The sequence below is a fragment of the Canis lupus genome, chromosome 32, assembly GCF_048164855.1.
Source record: "Canis lupus baileyi chromosome 32, mCanLup2.hap1, whole genome shotgun sequence".
Classification (NCBI taxonomy): domain Eukaryota; kingdom Metazoa; phylum Chordata; class Mammalia; order Carnivora; family Canidae; genus Canis; species Canis lupus.
Window position 1 is genome coordinate 18,140,544 of NC_132869.1, and position 15,116 is coordinate 18,155,659.

The following is a 15,116-nucleotide window of genomic DNA, read 5'->3' on the forward strand; positions in this document are numbered from 1 at the left end:
AGGTCTGTGAGCCTTAGAATGTAGTGACTGAAGGGAACGGATGGAATCTTGTGCTTAGGAGAGATATATAAGGAAGTACGACACACCACTAGCTATAGGTGGGGTTTCTATTGGTTAGATTGACTAATTCCAAAGAGCCAACTTACCAACAAAGCTTAGATTTGTTTGTAATTTGGAAACTATATGCATTTTCTTCTCACTAGGGATGGTTTGGCAGGGGGTTGGAGGGTGTCTCTGTGTTTAACATGGCAGGAAATATCAGCATTAGGGAAGGCAGAAATGTCTCTTGGAGCATTTTATATAACAAGTTCCTAATTGTGGGCACAATAAAGTTCCAAAGAAGAAGAAACTGTACTTGTCTAGGTGTATGGTTAGAAAGCATTTACTGTGTCCAGTAGTCATTTGGGAAGGAGCAATGAGAGGGTTTGGGACTGTGGGCTCATGTCCAAGTTGGGATCCCAGCTCCCTCACTTCTTAGCTGCTTAAGCAATCAAACCAAATTACTTATCTGAGCTCCGTACACCTCAGCTCCTTCCCATCCACAGTATGGTTGTAAACATGAAGTCAGGTAATTCTCGCAGAACACCTCACACCTAGGAGGTTACCCCCGAATCCTAGTTCACTCTCCACATCTCCCTTTCTTTGTAAATAGTATGAATATATCTGTTAAGAGTGTAAACTATCTGTTATGTAAATGTTTTCATCTCTTTAATTTGTGGCTCTCTTTGAAAGTTAAAAAATAAATCTACCTATTATTTGGACAGGAAAGAACTTCTGATCTACCTCTTTGCTGAGCATATCCACTGGATGTCAAATGCTAATTGGAACGGTTTGGGAAGAAAAAGGAGATACATGAATTGCACTGGCCATTCTTTCACTGCAGTGACAGTATGTACAAAGATATCTTGGAAAATCAGGCAATCCAGGCCCCACCATTGTTTTTAAGGAGAAATCCAGATAGGCTTCCCTCACTGGTTGTACTTATTCAAATGTCAACTTAAGAGATCGCCCTCAGCTTTTATTATATGTGACTAAGTAAAAAGGAATTCAGAATTTCAAGTGCAACTCAGTTTGGGTCTGAAATTCATGGCTTGTGGTGAGGATGTGAAGCTGAGTGTCTTTGAAAATATGGGCCAGAAACAAACATCAAAAGATAGTGTTCATTTCTCTCCAAGGCCATGTGCCATGGGCTTCCTAGCTCTGCCCTAATAATAAGGAAGTACTCATTGTGATATTCAACAAATACTTAACTGAGTGCCTATGACATGCGAGGCATCATGCCGAGAACCACTGGGGACAGATGAGGATAGCAGTTAGCCTTTAAGGAGAGCTTACATCTTAATTAGGGAGATAAAAACATACAGACATAAAATTTCCCTAGATCATTTATGAGAATCATATCCTCAGAGAAGGGAGAAACTGCTTTCAGGTAGGCTGATCCGGGGTGTCTTCAAAGACAGAGAAGCTGAGGAGGAATATGAAAGGAGGCCTGAGCTGGAAGAAGAGTATCTGTCCTGAGTGGTACCACACATATGATAAAAAAGGCAGGAATGAATCAAAACAAGTGTTTGAGGGGGAGAGGCAGGGACTGTGCAGATAAGGAAGCAAGGTTGAGAGGGGTCAGAGAGTGAAGGTCTTTAACTATCAGGCTGCACACTCTGGAACTGGAACTTTACACTAGAAAACTGGACTTGGAAGGAAGTCTTAGCAATCATTAAATCCAGCAGTTTCCAAACCTGTTTTTTAAGACAACAAAATCCACTATTCAACTGATATTTTACATAGAAGCCTAACACACCACCAAATAAAAGCATCATTGCCTACTCCTTTGTACTATTCCCCTCTCCCACCCCAGAAGCTCTAGAGGCCCTGCACCTGAATAATCCATGTGACACACACTGGAAAACACCAATTTCTACATCCTCATGGAAAACTACTAGAGGTTTTTGAGCAACAGAGTTACTGAATCAAAGCACTATCTTAGTAAGATAAATCTGACAGGATGGATTGTAGAGAAGCCAGGAAGCAGGGAGACCAATTAAGAGATTATTGCAAAATTTCAGACCTAAATTAACACAGGTCCCAGGAAATGGCTGAAGGTTTGACACTTGCATGATCACAAAGATAATTTATAGACTGAGGATATCTGTATGGGCTCCTGGATCATCCCTCTTTCTGGGAGGTAAAAATCCTAATACAACACCACAAGATGCCTCTTTTCTTGAAGAGAGCACTCAACTGTTTGATAAAATGACAATGTAAATTTTACATCAAGTGAGAACTTATAAGTCCCCCTGCACAAATGTCTTTAGAAAGATGTTTGTTATGGAACTGATTTACAGGGATGCTGTTTATCATTAAACCTACCTACGCATCGGGTACCATCGGGAGAGGGGTAAAAACCAGGAGGACACTTGCAAAAGTAACTGCTGACTGTGTTTGTACACTCGCCCCCATCACAGATTCCAGGAATGGTACTGCATTCGTCAATATCTGGAACATAAAGAAGAGTTTAGTATTCACAGAACACAGCAGAAAACTGTTCATCATCACAAGGTTCATAGCGAACACCAACCAAACCAATCTCCAGAACAAAAGCTGCATATAAAATAGTCAATTTAGGGGCACTTGGGTGGCTCAGTGGTTGAGCACCTGCCTTTGGCTCAGGTCATGATCCTAGGATCCTGGGATCGAGTCCCACATCAGGCTCTATGTAGGAAGCCTGCTTCTCCCTCTGCTATGTCTCTCTGCCTCTCTTTCTCTCTCACTCATGAATAAATAAAATCTTTAAAAATAAATAAATAAAATAGTCAATTTTAAAAAGGGTGATTCTCTCAACACAGGCTTACCCAAGGAACTTCCAAAACTCAAGAGATTACAGCAAAATAGAAGAAACCTCCCCTGTAAAATCTAAAACTATATAGTGTTTTACCAAGCAACTATAGCCTGCTAATATTCCAATGTCATTTATTTTAAAATTTTGTTTTCTCCATTCTCTCTATGGTTTGCATTGAGTTAGGGTCCCTTATGTTTACTCTATCTTCTGCATCAATTCCTGCATTTCTTCTCAATCTGACTTTCCACAAAGCAGGTACGAAAATCCTATAGAGAAGAGCATTTGGTCTGAGTGCTGACCAAGACTTGGCCATTGTGGGGTTCTCAGGGACACCCAATCTGCTATGATGATGGTTTTCTGTGGGTTCGGTGAGTGAATGGTGGGGAACACTGGGATGCTCCATCCAGATCCTTCTCAAGGGAGGACTTGTCCTAGCATTAAGGGTGCCATCAGTAGACAGCTTGGGTTCTCAGCTACTGCCAGGACTGTGTGAGCTGTAGAGAGCTGCCTCACCTCAGACTTCACCCTTCCTGGGAGCCCACACCCTATGACTGATCGTGGAAGAGAGATAATGGTTGGTCTGGCCATCTGCCCCACTTCCCGAATCCCCTGTGAGGTCAGTGGAGGCCATAGTCAGAATTAGTGCTCAGGGCCTGAGACTACTGGTCTCCTCCAAGGAAGCAGTAAAAGTTCCTGAGGACAAATCCAACCATTTCCTTTAAAGGACTTTTCAACACTGACAGCTGTCAATAGATGTGGCACCAGCGAGGGGAGAAGAAGTTGAGAACTTCTTGCCTAGGCTAAAAGTAAATACCCAGAGTAACAGTGGTATTTGCACGACCTTGACTCCAAGAGGAGGAGGCTTTCTGCACTCACCTAAGGACACATGGATTTTGACCCAAGCCCCCTGGGAGTATTGCAATGGCCACACTACACTGTTGGTACTCAGCCCAAATTTTTTTAAAAAGAGAGAGAATATTTCTTCTCTCGTTTAAGTACTGCTCTTCACTTGTAAAACGAAATAGAATTCTGAGTAGACCAGATTCAAGTGTTGTCTGACTCAAGTTCACCCTGTTAGTCAAAAAGGCAACAGTGACACTGTTTACATGCAGTTTAACCTTTTTAAAAGCAAAATCCCCATTCTTCTATGCTAGGCTAGAGGCTAAAGCAAACAATATTCCCCTGCTTATATTAGAGTCAATGCTAACATAAACAGCATTCTCATTGTGAAGTTGTATAATGGTAAAAATGTATATTCTATTCCGACAGATAGACATTTTACTGGAGTCGGCAAAAGTCAGGCCAAGAAATAGCCAGGAATGGAGCTTAAAGATTCAAACTAGCATAGTATCAGAAGGCACATTTTAAGACAGTTCTTTACCATCAATCCTCCCACGTTTACCAGCCACAATCCTACTTAAAAACCAACAAGGGGCACCTGGGTGGCTCAGCCAGTTAAGTGTCGGGCTCTAGATTTCAGCTCAGATCATGTTCTCAGGGTCCTGGGATCGAGCTTCATGTCTGGCTTTGCGCTGAGAGTGGAGCCTGCTTGAGAGTCTCTATCTTAACCTCCACTCCCCTCCCAGCACGAGCATGCTATCTCTCTCTCAAACAACCACCACCACAACAAACCACAGAAGTTCAACCTCAAGGACTCAACAACCTCATTAAATAATGAAAGAGGATGCACTCCTGTAACACAAAGGTATTAAGAAGAAGGTACCTTCCCCAAAGTGTCCCTAAAGGTGAATGTCTGGGTCACTGAACTCCTATCAAAGATCATGTGAGGAGGGGATCCCTGGGTGGCTCAGCGGTTTAGCACCTGCCTTTGGCCCAGGGCGTGATCCTGGAGACCCAGGATTGAGTCCCACATCAGGCTCCCGGCATGGAGCCTCCTTCTCCCTCCTCCTGTGTCTCTGTCTCTGTCTCTCTCTCTCTCTCTATGTCTATCATAAATAAGTAAATAAATAAATCTTTAAAAAAAAGATGTGAGGAAATAGTGTCTATTAAATGAAATATTTTTCTACCTGTTAGTATAAGTGACTGCTACTAACCTTATTAAGGCCACTTAGGTCAATAACCAAAGAGGTTATTTAGGCGACAAAATATACTAGAAAGAGTTACTGAAAAAAACAGAATGAACTGGCAGAATGGAGGAGGCATCCTTCCTTCACATGCTGGCTGTTAGATCTGGCTCCTTGGCTGAGAGGATAGTACAACAGTACTAATAATAATGAGAGTTGACACGTACGGAGCACCAGACATTGATTAAAGGTTTTATGACTGTCAACTCATCTAACTCTCATAGTATAGGTCCAAGCATAGCACTGATTTCTGCAAGTCTGGTGCCTGGGCATAACTCTTGCATTACACTGAGACCTTCAGAAAGCTGACATGAGTAAAACTTGAAGAGCAAAGAAGATCATTTATAAAGTGATGCTAAACCCAGGTCTTCAATTGCTAGGGGCTGGGCTGGGAGGGAGAGGGGCAGGGGTCCAACTTAAGGTGGATGCCCTCCTGCAAAGGTCAGTGAGTCAGGAGACATAGGGTGGTAATGTGTCAGCTAATTCTTCAAATCATGTTGAAAAAAACAGCAGCTATACTATTTTATGGTCATACCACATATGCCTGCTTGTGTGGTTTCTTATTCATGCAGCACCTGCTATCTGATCACAACTGGGAAACACTGAGAAATGTGAGGAGATGGAGTTTGGATTGCAGAACTGGAAAGGACCTCCAGAGATCATCTTGTTCCACCTCCTCATTTGAAAGTTGAAGTATCTCAGAGCTGGTAACTGACTTGTCCAAGGTCACACAGAATATGGGAGGACCTGAGGGCCAGGACCCGGGCCAGGGCTACCTTGTGCCTAGCGCTCTTATGCCTACATGGCAGAGATTTTGTTCAGCAACATGTAGGGAGCTGGTGACCCTGAACAATGGGAGTCAAGGGCTTACAAGTAGCTGCAGAGGGTGGAGCCCCATCTAGAGCAGTGGGTTGAGTAGCCCTAGGAATTCTCCTTGCTGCCTGAGTGGATAAAAGCCCCTAATAGCAAGGAGCCATTGGATAAATATGTCATTATTCTAGAAGAGGGAAGTCTTAAGGTTTTTGGCCATGTATTAGGGAGTGCACGGACTTAAGAGCTACATTTTTAAAAAGTCCTTTGCATCATGCAGTGCTATTATAATTGCTAAAGGCTGGGCTGGCGATAATCTAAATCCCAAAATATTAGTGGTTAATTAGGAATCCAAGGGACCTCTTCCAGAAATAAAACTTAATCCTTTAATTACACTTTTTATTTCTTAATTTCCTCCCACAGTAACCTATGCAAATATGGACTTGGTTTCCGAAAAGAAAAGGCTCATGTGTTCTTTCAGTGTGCATACTCGAGAGTCATTGGAAAAATCAACAATGAAGGTGGGCATGAACTTTGTTTCCCTTTTTCTCAAATCACAGCTATAAATCTCAATCTTTTCTTTTTAAATTTATGAAAATTTAATAATTGTTATTTAATCATTTCAGCTTGTTAATTTACATTTCAAATGAATCTAAATTGCACGCCTGGATCTAAAACTTGGTACATGGCTTTCTTCAGTTTCAGGGAAAGGGGATATTTTAAGAAGGGAGGGTCCTGCAAAAGGAAGATCTCACCAAAAACCTGCTCTTACCATCACCAAGGGAGTGAAGGTTAGCATCTTGTAAATTTGCTAAAGCCAATTTTTTATTGAATTGGTTTTTAAAATAAATTACTGCGGGCTTCCAGGCACCCAGTTCCTTCCTTTCCAAGTCAAGAGGAAGATGCATTTCAAAAAGCCACTCAAAGAAATGGCAAAGATGCCAGAAAGATTTTCACAAGGGCACAGAATCCCACTGTGGCCTGACCATCTTCCCAGGGCACACAGATGTTCTCTTCATACTTTCAGCAGTGTAGGCCAGATTTTCTGGAATTCCTTCTATTGACCATCCTATCAATCATCCTATGCCCAGAGTTACGGCATTCCCATAATGAGGCATGGAGCTGGAGAAAAGCAAGGGAGAGGAGGAGGGGACTAAGCTCACCAAGCATTCTTGGAGGACTTTCTGATTTACTCTCCTACCCGAGTAAGACAGGTCAACAATGCCCAAACGAGCTCTAGGCCAGAGAACATGTAGTACTAACGGGACATTCTCTTCCAGTATCAATTTTGCATAAAAAAAATAAGAAAGAGGGGAAAAACCCCATCATCTGAATTTAATGTAACCGTAGATGGCTAGGAGAAAAAAAAAAGGTCTAGCCAAAAATATGCTGTTTTTATCTTGCTACTGATTTCAATATGTAGCCGGGAAAAAAAAAATATTTGTGAAAAAGGATTAAGTCATTCTCAGACTGAATTTTTTTGTCCATTGGATACACCACCATAATAGGCTGCTTAGCATTAACAAAAGGATTTTGAATGAGTTTTCTTTCAATCTCAGTATTAAATCTTCTGACTTGTTCCCAACCACACAAGGTGATGGATCCTGACCCATGTTAACTGATAGGTCTGAGGGAAAGGCCAGGGACACAAGCAAACAACTGTACTCCAAGCTGGAAGCTATCAAATTCCAGAAAACAACAAAGACTGGACAAATCATATGGACCATACTGCCCTAAATCTTGAAGCTGACTATATCTAAGCTGAATATATCAAGCTGAGAAAGCCTGAAAATTTAAGACACAACCTACTGCTGCTGTGGATTTTGCATGCTATTATAAACCTAACAGCTTAGTAATGGCATAACGAGACATATATAATGGCACCTGAAAATCTATAATATTGTAAATTTTTCAAAATATTAGGAAATATAAATATTAAGTATTAATATTAGAGATTATGGCTTATATCCAAGAAAAAAGACTATATAATATGGTACAGCAAGTACCAGAGTATGAATCAAAAGAAGTAAATTTTAGCACGATCTAAATGACTTCAATCAGGCCACTTAACATAGCTGGTTCTTTATAATGTGAAAGGTACAGCTCAGTAAGTTCTTTACCCTGTTCAGTATCAACATTCTGTGCTAACATAGATCCACAATATAACTTCAAGAATACATTGGGCTTGTAAGAATCAACTTTATTGTTCTTTGAAACTTAAAATATTCTTAAAAAGTCCTACTTCCTTAGAACCTATTTTTCACAGCTACTTCAACTGTGTATGGCATGTTCAAGAACGTATCACTATAAATTCTATGATGATTAATAACTTAAAAACAACTCTAGCCCATAAAGATAATTCTAGCAGAGTCAAATTGCAGATTATTCAGTTTCAGGGTAAGTAGGTATTAAACTTCTTAAATGTAATTTATGAATTGCACCTCAAATTTGAAGCTGTCTTTCCCACGTATGATACACTATAGCTACCTACAAAGAAGATTAATGATTCAATCCCAGACACATGGCTTAGAATGAACTATTCTTCGTTGCTGGGAGCAGACACAACAGCAATTGCTTTCAACAAAAGTTCACGCATTGAAATGAAACTTTACATCACATCAAGTAGAGCTGAAAATGAAGGAAGAAGTTTGCTGTGCTGAGTTTGATGAGACAGGTGCCTTGTTCCATGACTGTCAGACATTATACATGCACTCCTCAAAGAAAAGAGAGTTTGGTGCTGCCTACTTACTTCCCTCTCATGGAAAAAGCATTTATTACGGCCTTGGATGCCAGGCCTCTTTTTGGCAAGTAGCAGTAGTGGTGAATATGAACACATTCTCTCTATACACATTTTCAGGAGCTCAATCTATAAACTAAATGCAAATAGATAAATTTACCTCCAGAGAATAAATTATTTTTCTGTTTGATTAACATTAAAAGGCTTCCATCTGATAGGCAGAAAACACTAAATTTGTAGTAGGAGCATAAATATATGAGTTAATCTCAAAAAAATCAAACATACATTTTAACTAGGAAAACATCAGAAGATAGGTCTTTCTGAATGATATGTAATGATTAAATTTAAATTCATGTCTCTAGAACCATGCAAAAACATGTCTTGAACATTTTAACCCAAATATGGGTTCAAAAATATTTCATGTTTTAATATCTAATTTGATTCAGATGGATCTCTTATTTTGGGTCTATAAAAGTGGAAAAAGCTGCAGGGTTTTTCTGGTTCAATAGCACAAAGGCATATTATTCCTGGTAAGAATATTATATTTACACATTCACAGGAATGACAAAGACAGAAGGATTTTGGAACAATTTGCAATAAAGCTTGTCATTGATTTGAATTTTGCCTGCCCCTCCACCCCTTGACTGCAAAGCATGATATTTCTTACCTTCACATTTTTGTGATGCTTCATTAAATTTGTGTCCAGCAGGGCATTTGCACTCAAAAGACCCAACAGTATTAATGCAATTTCCTCCTTGACAGAGCCCAGGGATGGCCTGGCATTCATCCACATCTGTCAGATTTTAGAAGACAGAGAGAGGAGAGGGAGAGATTCATATAAAAGTCATTGCAGAAGAAAATGTGATAGTTTGTCTACATTTATATTACCATAATTATGTCAGTGAGTTATTTGTCCATCACAATATTTGGAATATGATGAGAGAAATGATTTTTCACAATTACTTTATGTAAAATAAATTATTTGAGTAACATAACTTGGTCAATAATGTTTATAAGAAGTCATGAATATTGTTAATTTTCCCATCTTCCATCTTCCCTTATGTAAAGGGCAGTATTTATATTAATTTTTGTGGGGTTTATTATGCATGCCGCAAATTATAGGGGTACAATAATTAAAAGGCTGACAGTAACAACTAGAGTTATACAAGAAATCCTTAGAATCAAAATGCCACACATTTCTATAATAAAACTGTCTCTAAGACTTACATTGAATGATTCAGTTAAAACAGAATTTACTTAAGATCTCTCGGAAGACATGAGAAGGTGTTTTTAGGCAAATGAAATGAGAAATGTTCACCTTGCACTCTGTAGAATTATCTTGCACTGTGAAAATTAAACAACCCAGGACATTAGACTGAGAAGTGTGAGATACCCTAGATGAATGTGCAGTCTGAGCTGCAGACTCACTTTGCTGGCAGAGCAGCCACGAGTGGGAACCTTTTGAAAGGTAAGTCAGAGTGTGTCCTCCTGGCTTAAAACTCAAGCCCTTATCTTAGAAGATCCTATTTGCCCTCTCTACTCTCTGACCTCATCTTTTGGCCTCCTCTCTCACTCCTCTCCTTCTACACTGGCTCCCTTGCCATTCCTTAAATATACCAAGGATGTACCTGCCTTGGGTTTTTGGAGCAGTGGCCCCTCTGCGTGGATTGTTCTCCCTCCATAAAGTTGCATAAAGATTCATGTTGCCCTGTTCATCAGGTGTCTACTCCACTGTAGCAGTGGATCCTCCTTCCCTGGCCAATCTAATAGCAATGGCCAGCTCCCTTATCCTTCACCACCCTTTGCTTATTTTTTTTTCCACTGGACAAATCACCAGCTGACCTAGTGAACACTTGTTTGCTTTGTTTTGTTTCATAAATCCATTGTCTTTAATACAAAGTTCAGAGAGCAGGTTTTTTGTCTATTTTGTTCACTGCTGTATCCCTGACACCTAATATCCCTGACACATGGTCCCACATGTAGTCCCAAATACGAACCCCTTAGGAACAAAATGAATCACTCCAAGCTCATTATGTTCAGTTAGAAAGATTGTAAAAAAATACATGTACATTCTTTCCATCTCTTCATATATAACACACAAAAGTCTAGTTTAATAAAGGAACCCCCAGTGTGGCAGTCTAACTTTTCTTTCTCTCACTCTGGATATTCTTTTAGAAATCTGGAAACCTAGTGTACTCCTTTGTCTTATTCTTCATTGTATGAAGCAAGAGAGTGAGCACCAATTTTAAGATCTCTAATAACCTGTGTTCTTAAGAAAAGTTGGCATGATGGAAAGGATACTAAAGAACCAACAATTTATTTTGCTATAAAAGTGTCACTATGTTAAATGGAAGGTCCTGGCCCACAAATGAACCACTATATGTGAAATATAATTAGATTACATTTTATAGCTGATCTCAATTTTCTCTTAGACCAGAAGTTTCCATTCTCTTAATATACTGAATATGTTATTAAAATGTTATTTGAAATTGATGGCACATATAAGCAAAACTTGATAGTCTTGTTGGTCATAAATTTTGGCCAAGAGGAAATATATATGAGGGCACTTCTCTGTTGGCCACATCTTTCAAGACTGAAGACAGAATGAGCTCCTTTATGAACTCATTTGTCCACAGCCCCTCCCATCTAGCCCAAGGTCTGAAAAACACCAGCAAAGAGACACAGCCCCAAGCAGATAGCAGAATCGCTTGGAAAAACCCATAATAAAACATGGGGAATTTCATTCTCAAAGTGGCAGTATAACTGCCATCTTGATTTCAAGGGTTTCACAAAATTTCTGATAAAGAGTCAGGAAGGGACAGAAAGAAAATGCTGGACAAGTCTAGACTGTATGAAATGCATAGCAAAGACACAGAGCAATCGCTCTTCCCTCTCCCTCTCCATTCTCTGTCCCCCAGTTCTCTCAGAGCCTCAACTTCTGACAAGGACTCACAGACACCAAATCCGGCTTTCTGGTCTCTGTTGATGAGTTCACGGGTACTAGCTGCCTTTACAACACTAAGACCAAGAATTTCTTCAAAACTCACTGGGGCTTTCTAAGGCTGAGAAAAATAAAGGAGGTACCCAAGAGAGAGGGAACCAAACTTACTTATGATTTTATAAAATCACACGCTAGACCCCTCTGTAACTCTTTTGTTTCAAAGTGACTTCTTGCAGCTCCTGGCTTTCAGAAGGACAAGTTGAAGGGCAAATAAAGGGGCTGTATGTTATACATAGCAATCAGGAGCCAGGACCAACAGTGTTTATCACAAGTGGAATTTGTGGAAGTATAATTTAATGGAGACCAACAGAGCTTAAACTATGGGATTAAGCTCAAATTCTATTTTACGGCATATCAGCCTTAGAATTAATGTACAGAACAAAACCAAACTGGTATCTACTTGCCTCAAAAGTGCATACCCTGAATTTTCTGGAAATATTGCAACTTGCTAAAAAAGCCCTGAAGATGTCTAAAGGAAACAGATACAGCCTGGGAGTTTTCAATCCCATCAGTTTAGTGCTGAACTGCCTCCGTTCACTTCCTCCTGTTTCCTGCCAGACATCCAGACAATAAAAGAATTTGTACAGCTGGAAGAACAGGAGTAAAAGCCAAAAACAGAGTAAGGGCTTCTATGGGAGGTAGGAGAAGAAGCAAGCAGGCGACATCTGGGGATATTTAAAACTGTGAAACAAATCTTAATTTATTTCTGACTTATAAAAAAAAAAGCATAATGTAGCATGTAAAATGGAGAGAGGAACTATTTTCTTGAGGTCAACTAAGTACAACCCATGAGACAGAGGAACTCCAACAACACCAAATGAAGGGAAAAAATGAAGAAAATGAAGAAAAAGAAACTACGTTGCTCAGAGATTTTGCTTAGTGTCGATACACAGCATTGTCCTAATGCACAGCACTGCTGCAAACAAAACCATATCACCCCAAAGAAACAGCTTTGGGGTCAGAGGGGGAACTGCTGGCAAGGAAAGGTCCAGGGAGACCAGCTGCTCTCTCCCGAGCCACACTCCTAATGCCTAAGTTGGATATCATGCCGTCAGCGAAATCGTGAAGTTATGTCTCTGACACCGCTTTTCCATTCTCTCCAACTTTGCTGGAGAATGGCTCTCCAGAGCAAATAAGATGAATCCATTAATAACTGCATCAGCCAGCGGCTTACCTTGACAGGCTCCCGTACGGATATTTGGAATGAAGCCTCGGCGACAGGGGTGGGGCTGGGCGGGGCACATCTCGCACGGGTGGCCCCAGGCTCTGCCCACCGTGGCACAGCAGAGTGTTTTTGTGCAGACAATCCCGCTGAGCTGTCCCTGGCACATCTGGTTGCTGACCACAGTAAAACATGGGCCTGTCCTGTAATCTGAAAATAAAGGAGAAGAATTCCATGAAGGTCCAGAGAAGCAGGAACCATCACGCAGAGGAACAGCTGTGCCCCATCTTGTCTGACTCCGAATCGGGAAACAGTCTTCAGGGAGAGAACCACACGTCAGTGACTCTGTGTGAAGCCTCTGGCAGACCCTTCTGCTGCCCCCCTCCATTTTCCTCACCTATGACACAAGGGTAAAAACACTAGTTCCTATCCACTGTGAAAAAACCCTGTTGCAAAGATCAAATGAGCTAAGGGAAAACACTTTACAATTGTAGTGTCCTACACAAATACAGCATTATGATAGTAAGAAGCACTCATTCACTCAAGAAAATGTGCCAGTGCCTACTATCAATCAGCCCCTGTGCTTGATGGAGATGTTTTAGTGATTAAAATAGACCAAATCCCTGCCCTTACAGAGCTTACGGTCTATTATTACTCAGGCTGGAGAAAGCAAAAAATTTCAAAGTTTGCAATGAGGAAAGTCATAGCACCTTCTTCCTGGGAGTTCCTTGAACAAAAGAAATGGACTACTCATTTCTTTTGGATTGGTCCATCTTACTTCAAGTACAAAACACAAGCAAGCCAACAAACAAGTAAGCATTATTAAGTATTTACCCATGCAAAGACATTAGGTATTTAATATAAACAGTAGGGACATTGGTCTGAAATCATTGTAACCCTTGGGCAAAAGTCCATCTTCAAGCAAACAGGGATAAGCCAAGGCCATAGGAGAATTTCCAAGTATTCTATGAAATCTGCCTCCGTTTTTGTTCTGTTTTGTTTTGTTAGCAGGAGAAAGTCAATCTGGATTCAGCAGCCAAAAGACAAGAAAGATTAACATGTAGTGAGCATAGAGGACCAAAATCAGGCTGTCCTCAGTCTCCCTATGAGAGAAATTGAGACCATAATATCCCTTTCTGTTCTACAATGACCTTGACAGATAAGCGAGGCTGAGCTGTAGCAAGACCCATGGGCTTATCCACTACGCGACACTGCATGCTTCCCTATGTCATTTTCAGAAATGCATAGTTTCTTGTGAATCCAGGGATGGAGTAAACAAATAATAAATAACTGAATAACTAAGTTCCTTTCACCACTGAATTCCACAGTTTTATGAAAATCACCATGTGTGCTAATGTAATAGCTAGGTTAGGTTTTCACTTTTCTTCTTTCTTTCTTTAGGTAGCTCATGAAACATACATATGCAGTTAACCAAGGACAACTCTTCATTACAGTACCAGTAAGAGTGAAGGATGGAGCGTGACCACATTTGGACAATAGCTGAATCTTACCTGCAGTCATGCCTCTGTTCTGTGTATTCTCTCCTGCTTTCTCTGTTGCAGTTATGACCCTAGCAGCTCCCTATCACTAAATGTTCTTCCTCGTTCTCCCTTCTATCTTGCTGGAATGAGCCACCTGTGGTCAATGGCACTGCCCTAATGCCCATGTGGAAAGATGAGCCTTCTTAGTAGATCCTAAAACAAAATATTACCTGGTCAAGTTGAACAAGAGGACTAGGCCCAAATTATGGTAATGCTTAAGAGATGGACAGGATGACCAAAATGTGGAGTCTCCATCTCCACATCTCCTTCTCCATGCAAGTGCTTACCAAAGTGTGCTATGTGTATCACTGATGGGATGCAGGATGGCTTTAGATTGTCAGGTTTTTAATTTAATTTAATTTAATTTAATTTAATTTAATTTATTTATTTGAGAGGAAAAAGAACACAGAGGGAGAGGGAGAAGCAGACTCCCCGCTGAGCAGAGAGAGAGCCCAACATAGGGCTCCATCCTGGGACCCTAAGATCATGACCTGGAGCCAAAGACAGACACTGAACCGACTGAGCTACCGAGATGCTCCTAGATAGTCAGGTTTGAATAGTCACTTATTAATTCTAATTTGTATTATTAAAAACTATAACCATAACTTACTCATGATTTCACAAATATGTTTGCTATGAGGATGAATAAAAGCAGCTTAACTCGATTTAAAGAAAAATATTACATAAAAATATTAAGTAAATACTAATACAAGATATGCAAATAGGCCAAAAAGTTGTTTAGTTTGTAAACATCTAAACACCACCAGTGTTACCATTCCAAAAGACTAATCTTATAACTTTGTTCCACTCAAGTCTCTAATGCTCTGGCCCCTCCCACCTTTCCAGCCTTATCTCCTGTTGCTTCCTCAGTTTATTGTCTTTTTATTTTGTTCATGCATTTTTTTTTTTACCCAACTGATTATTCTTAGTTTTAAATAGTCAAAT

The 15,116-nt window shown here is 40.3% G+C and overlaps 1 protein-coding gene across 3 annotated transcripts in view; it reads right to left on the reverse strand.

The window, feature by feature from the left end:
* The window catches only part of FBN1 (fibrillin 1), a 222,963-nt gene that overhangs the window by 109,190 nt on the left and 98,657 nt on the right, over window positions 1-15,116 (reverse strand). For all 3 annotated transcript variants that reach the window (XM_072808371.1, XM_072808372.1, XM_072808373.1), the window contains exons 6-8: window positions 12,643-12,840; window positions 9,135-9,260; window positions 2,368-2,493 (exon numbers count right to left, since the gene is read on the reverse strand). In XM_072808371.1, coding sequence (XP_072664472.1) covers window positions 2,368-2,493; window positions 9,135-9,260; window positions 12,643-12,840 — 450 coding nt within the window. The remainder of the gene's footprint in view (window positions 1-2,367; window positions 2,494-9,134; window positions 9,261-12,642; window positions 12,841-15,116) is intronic.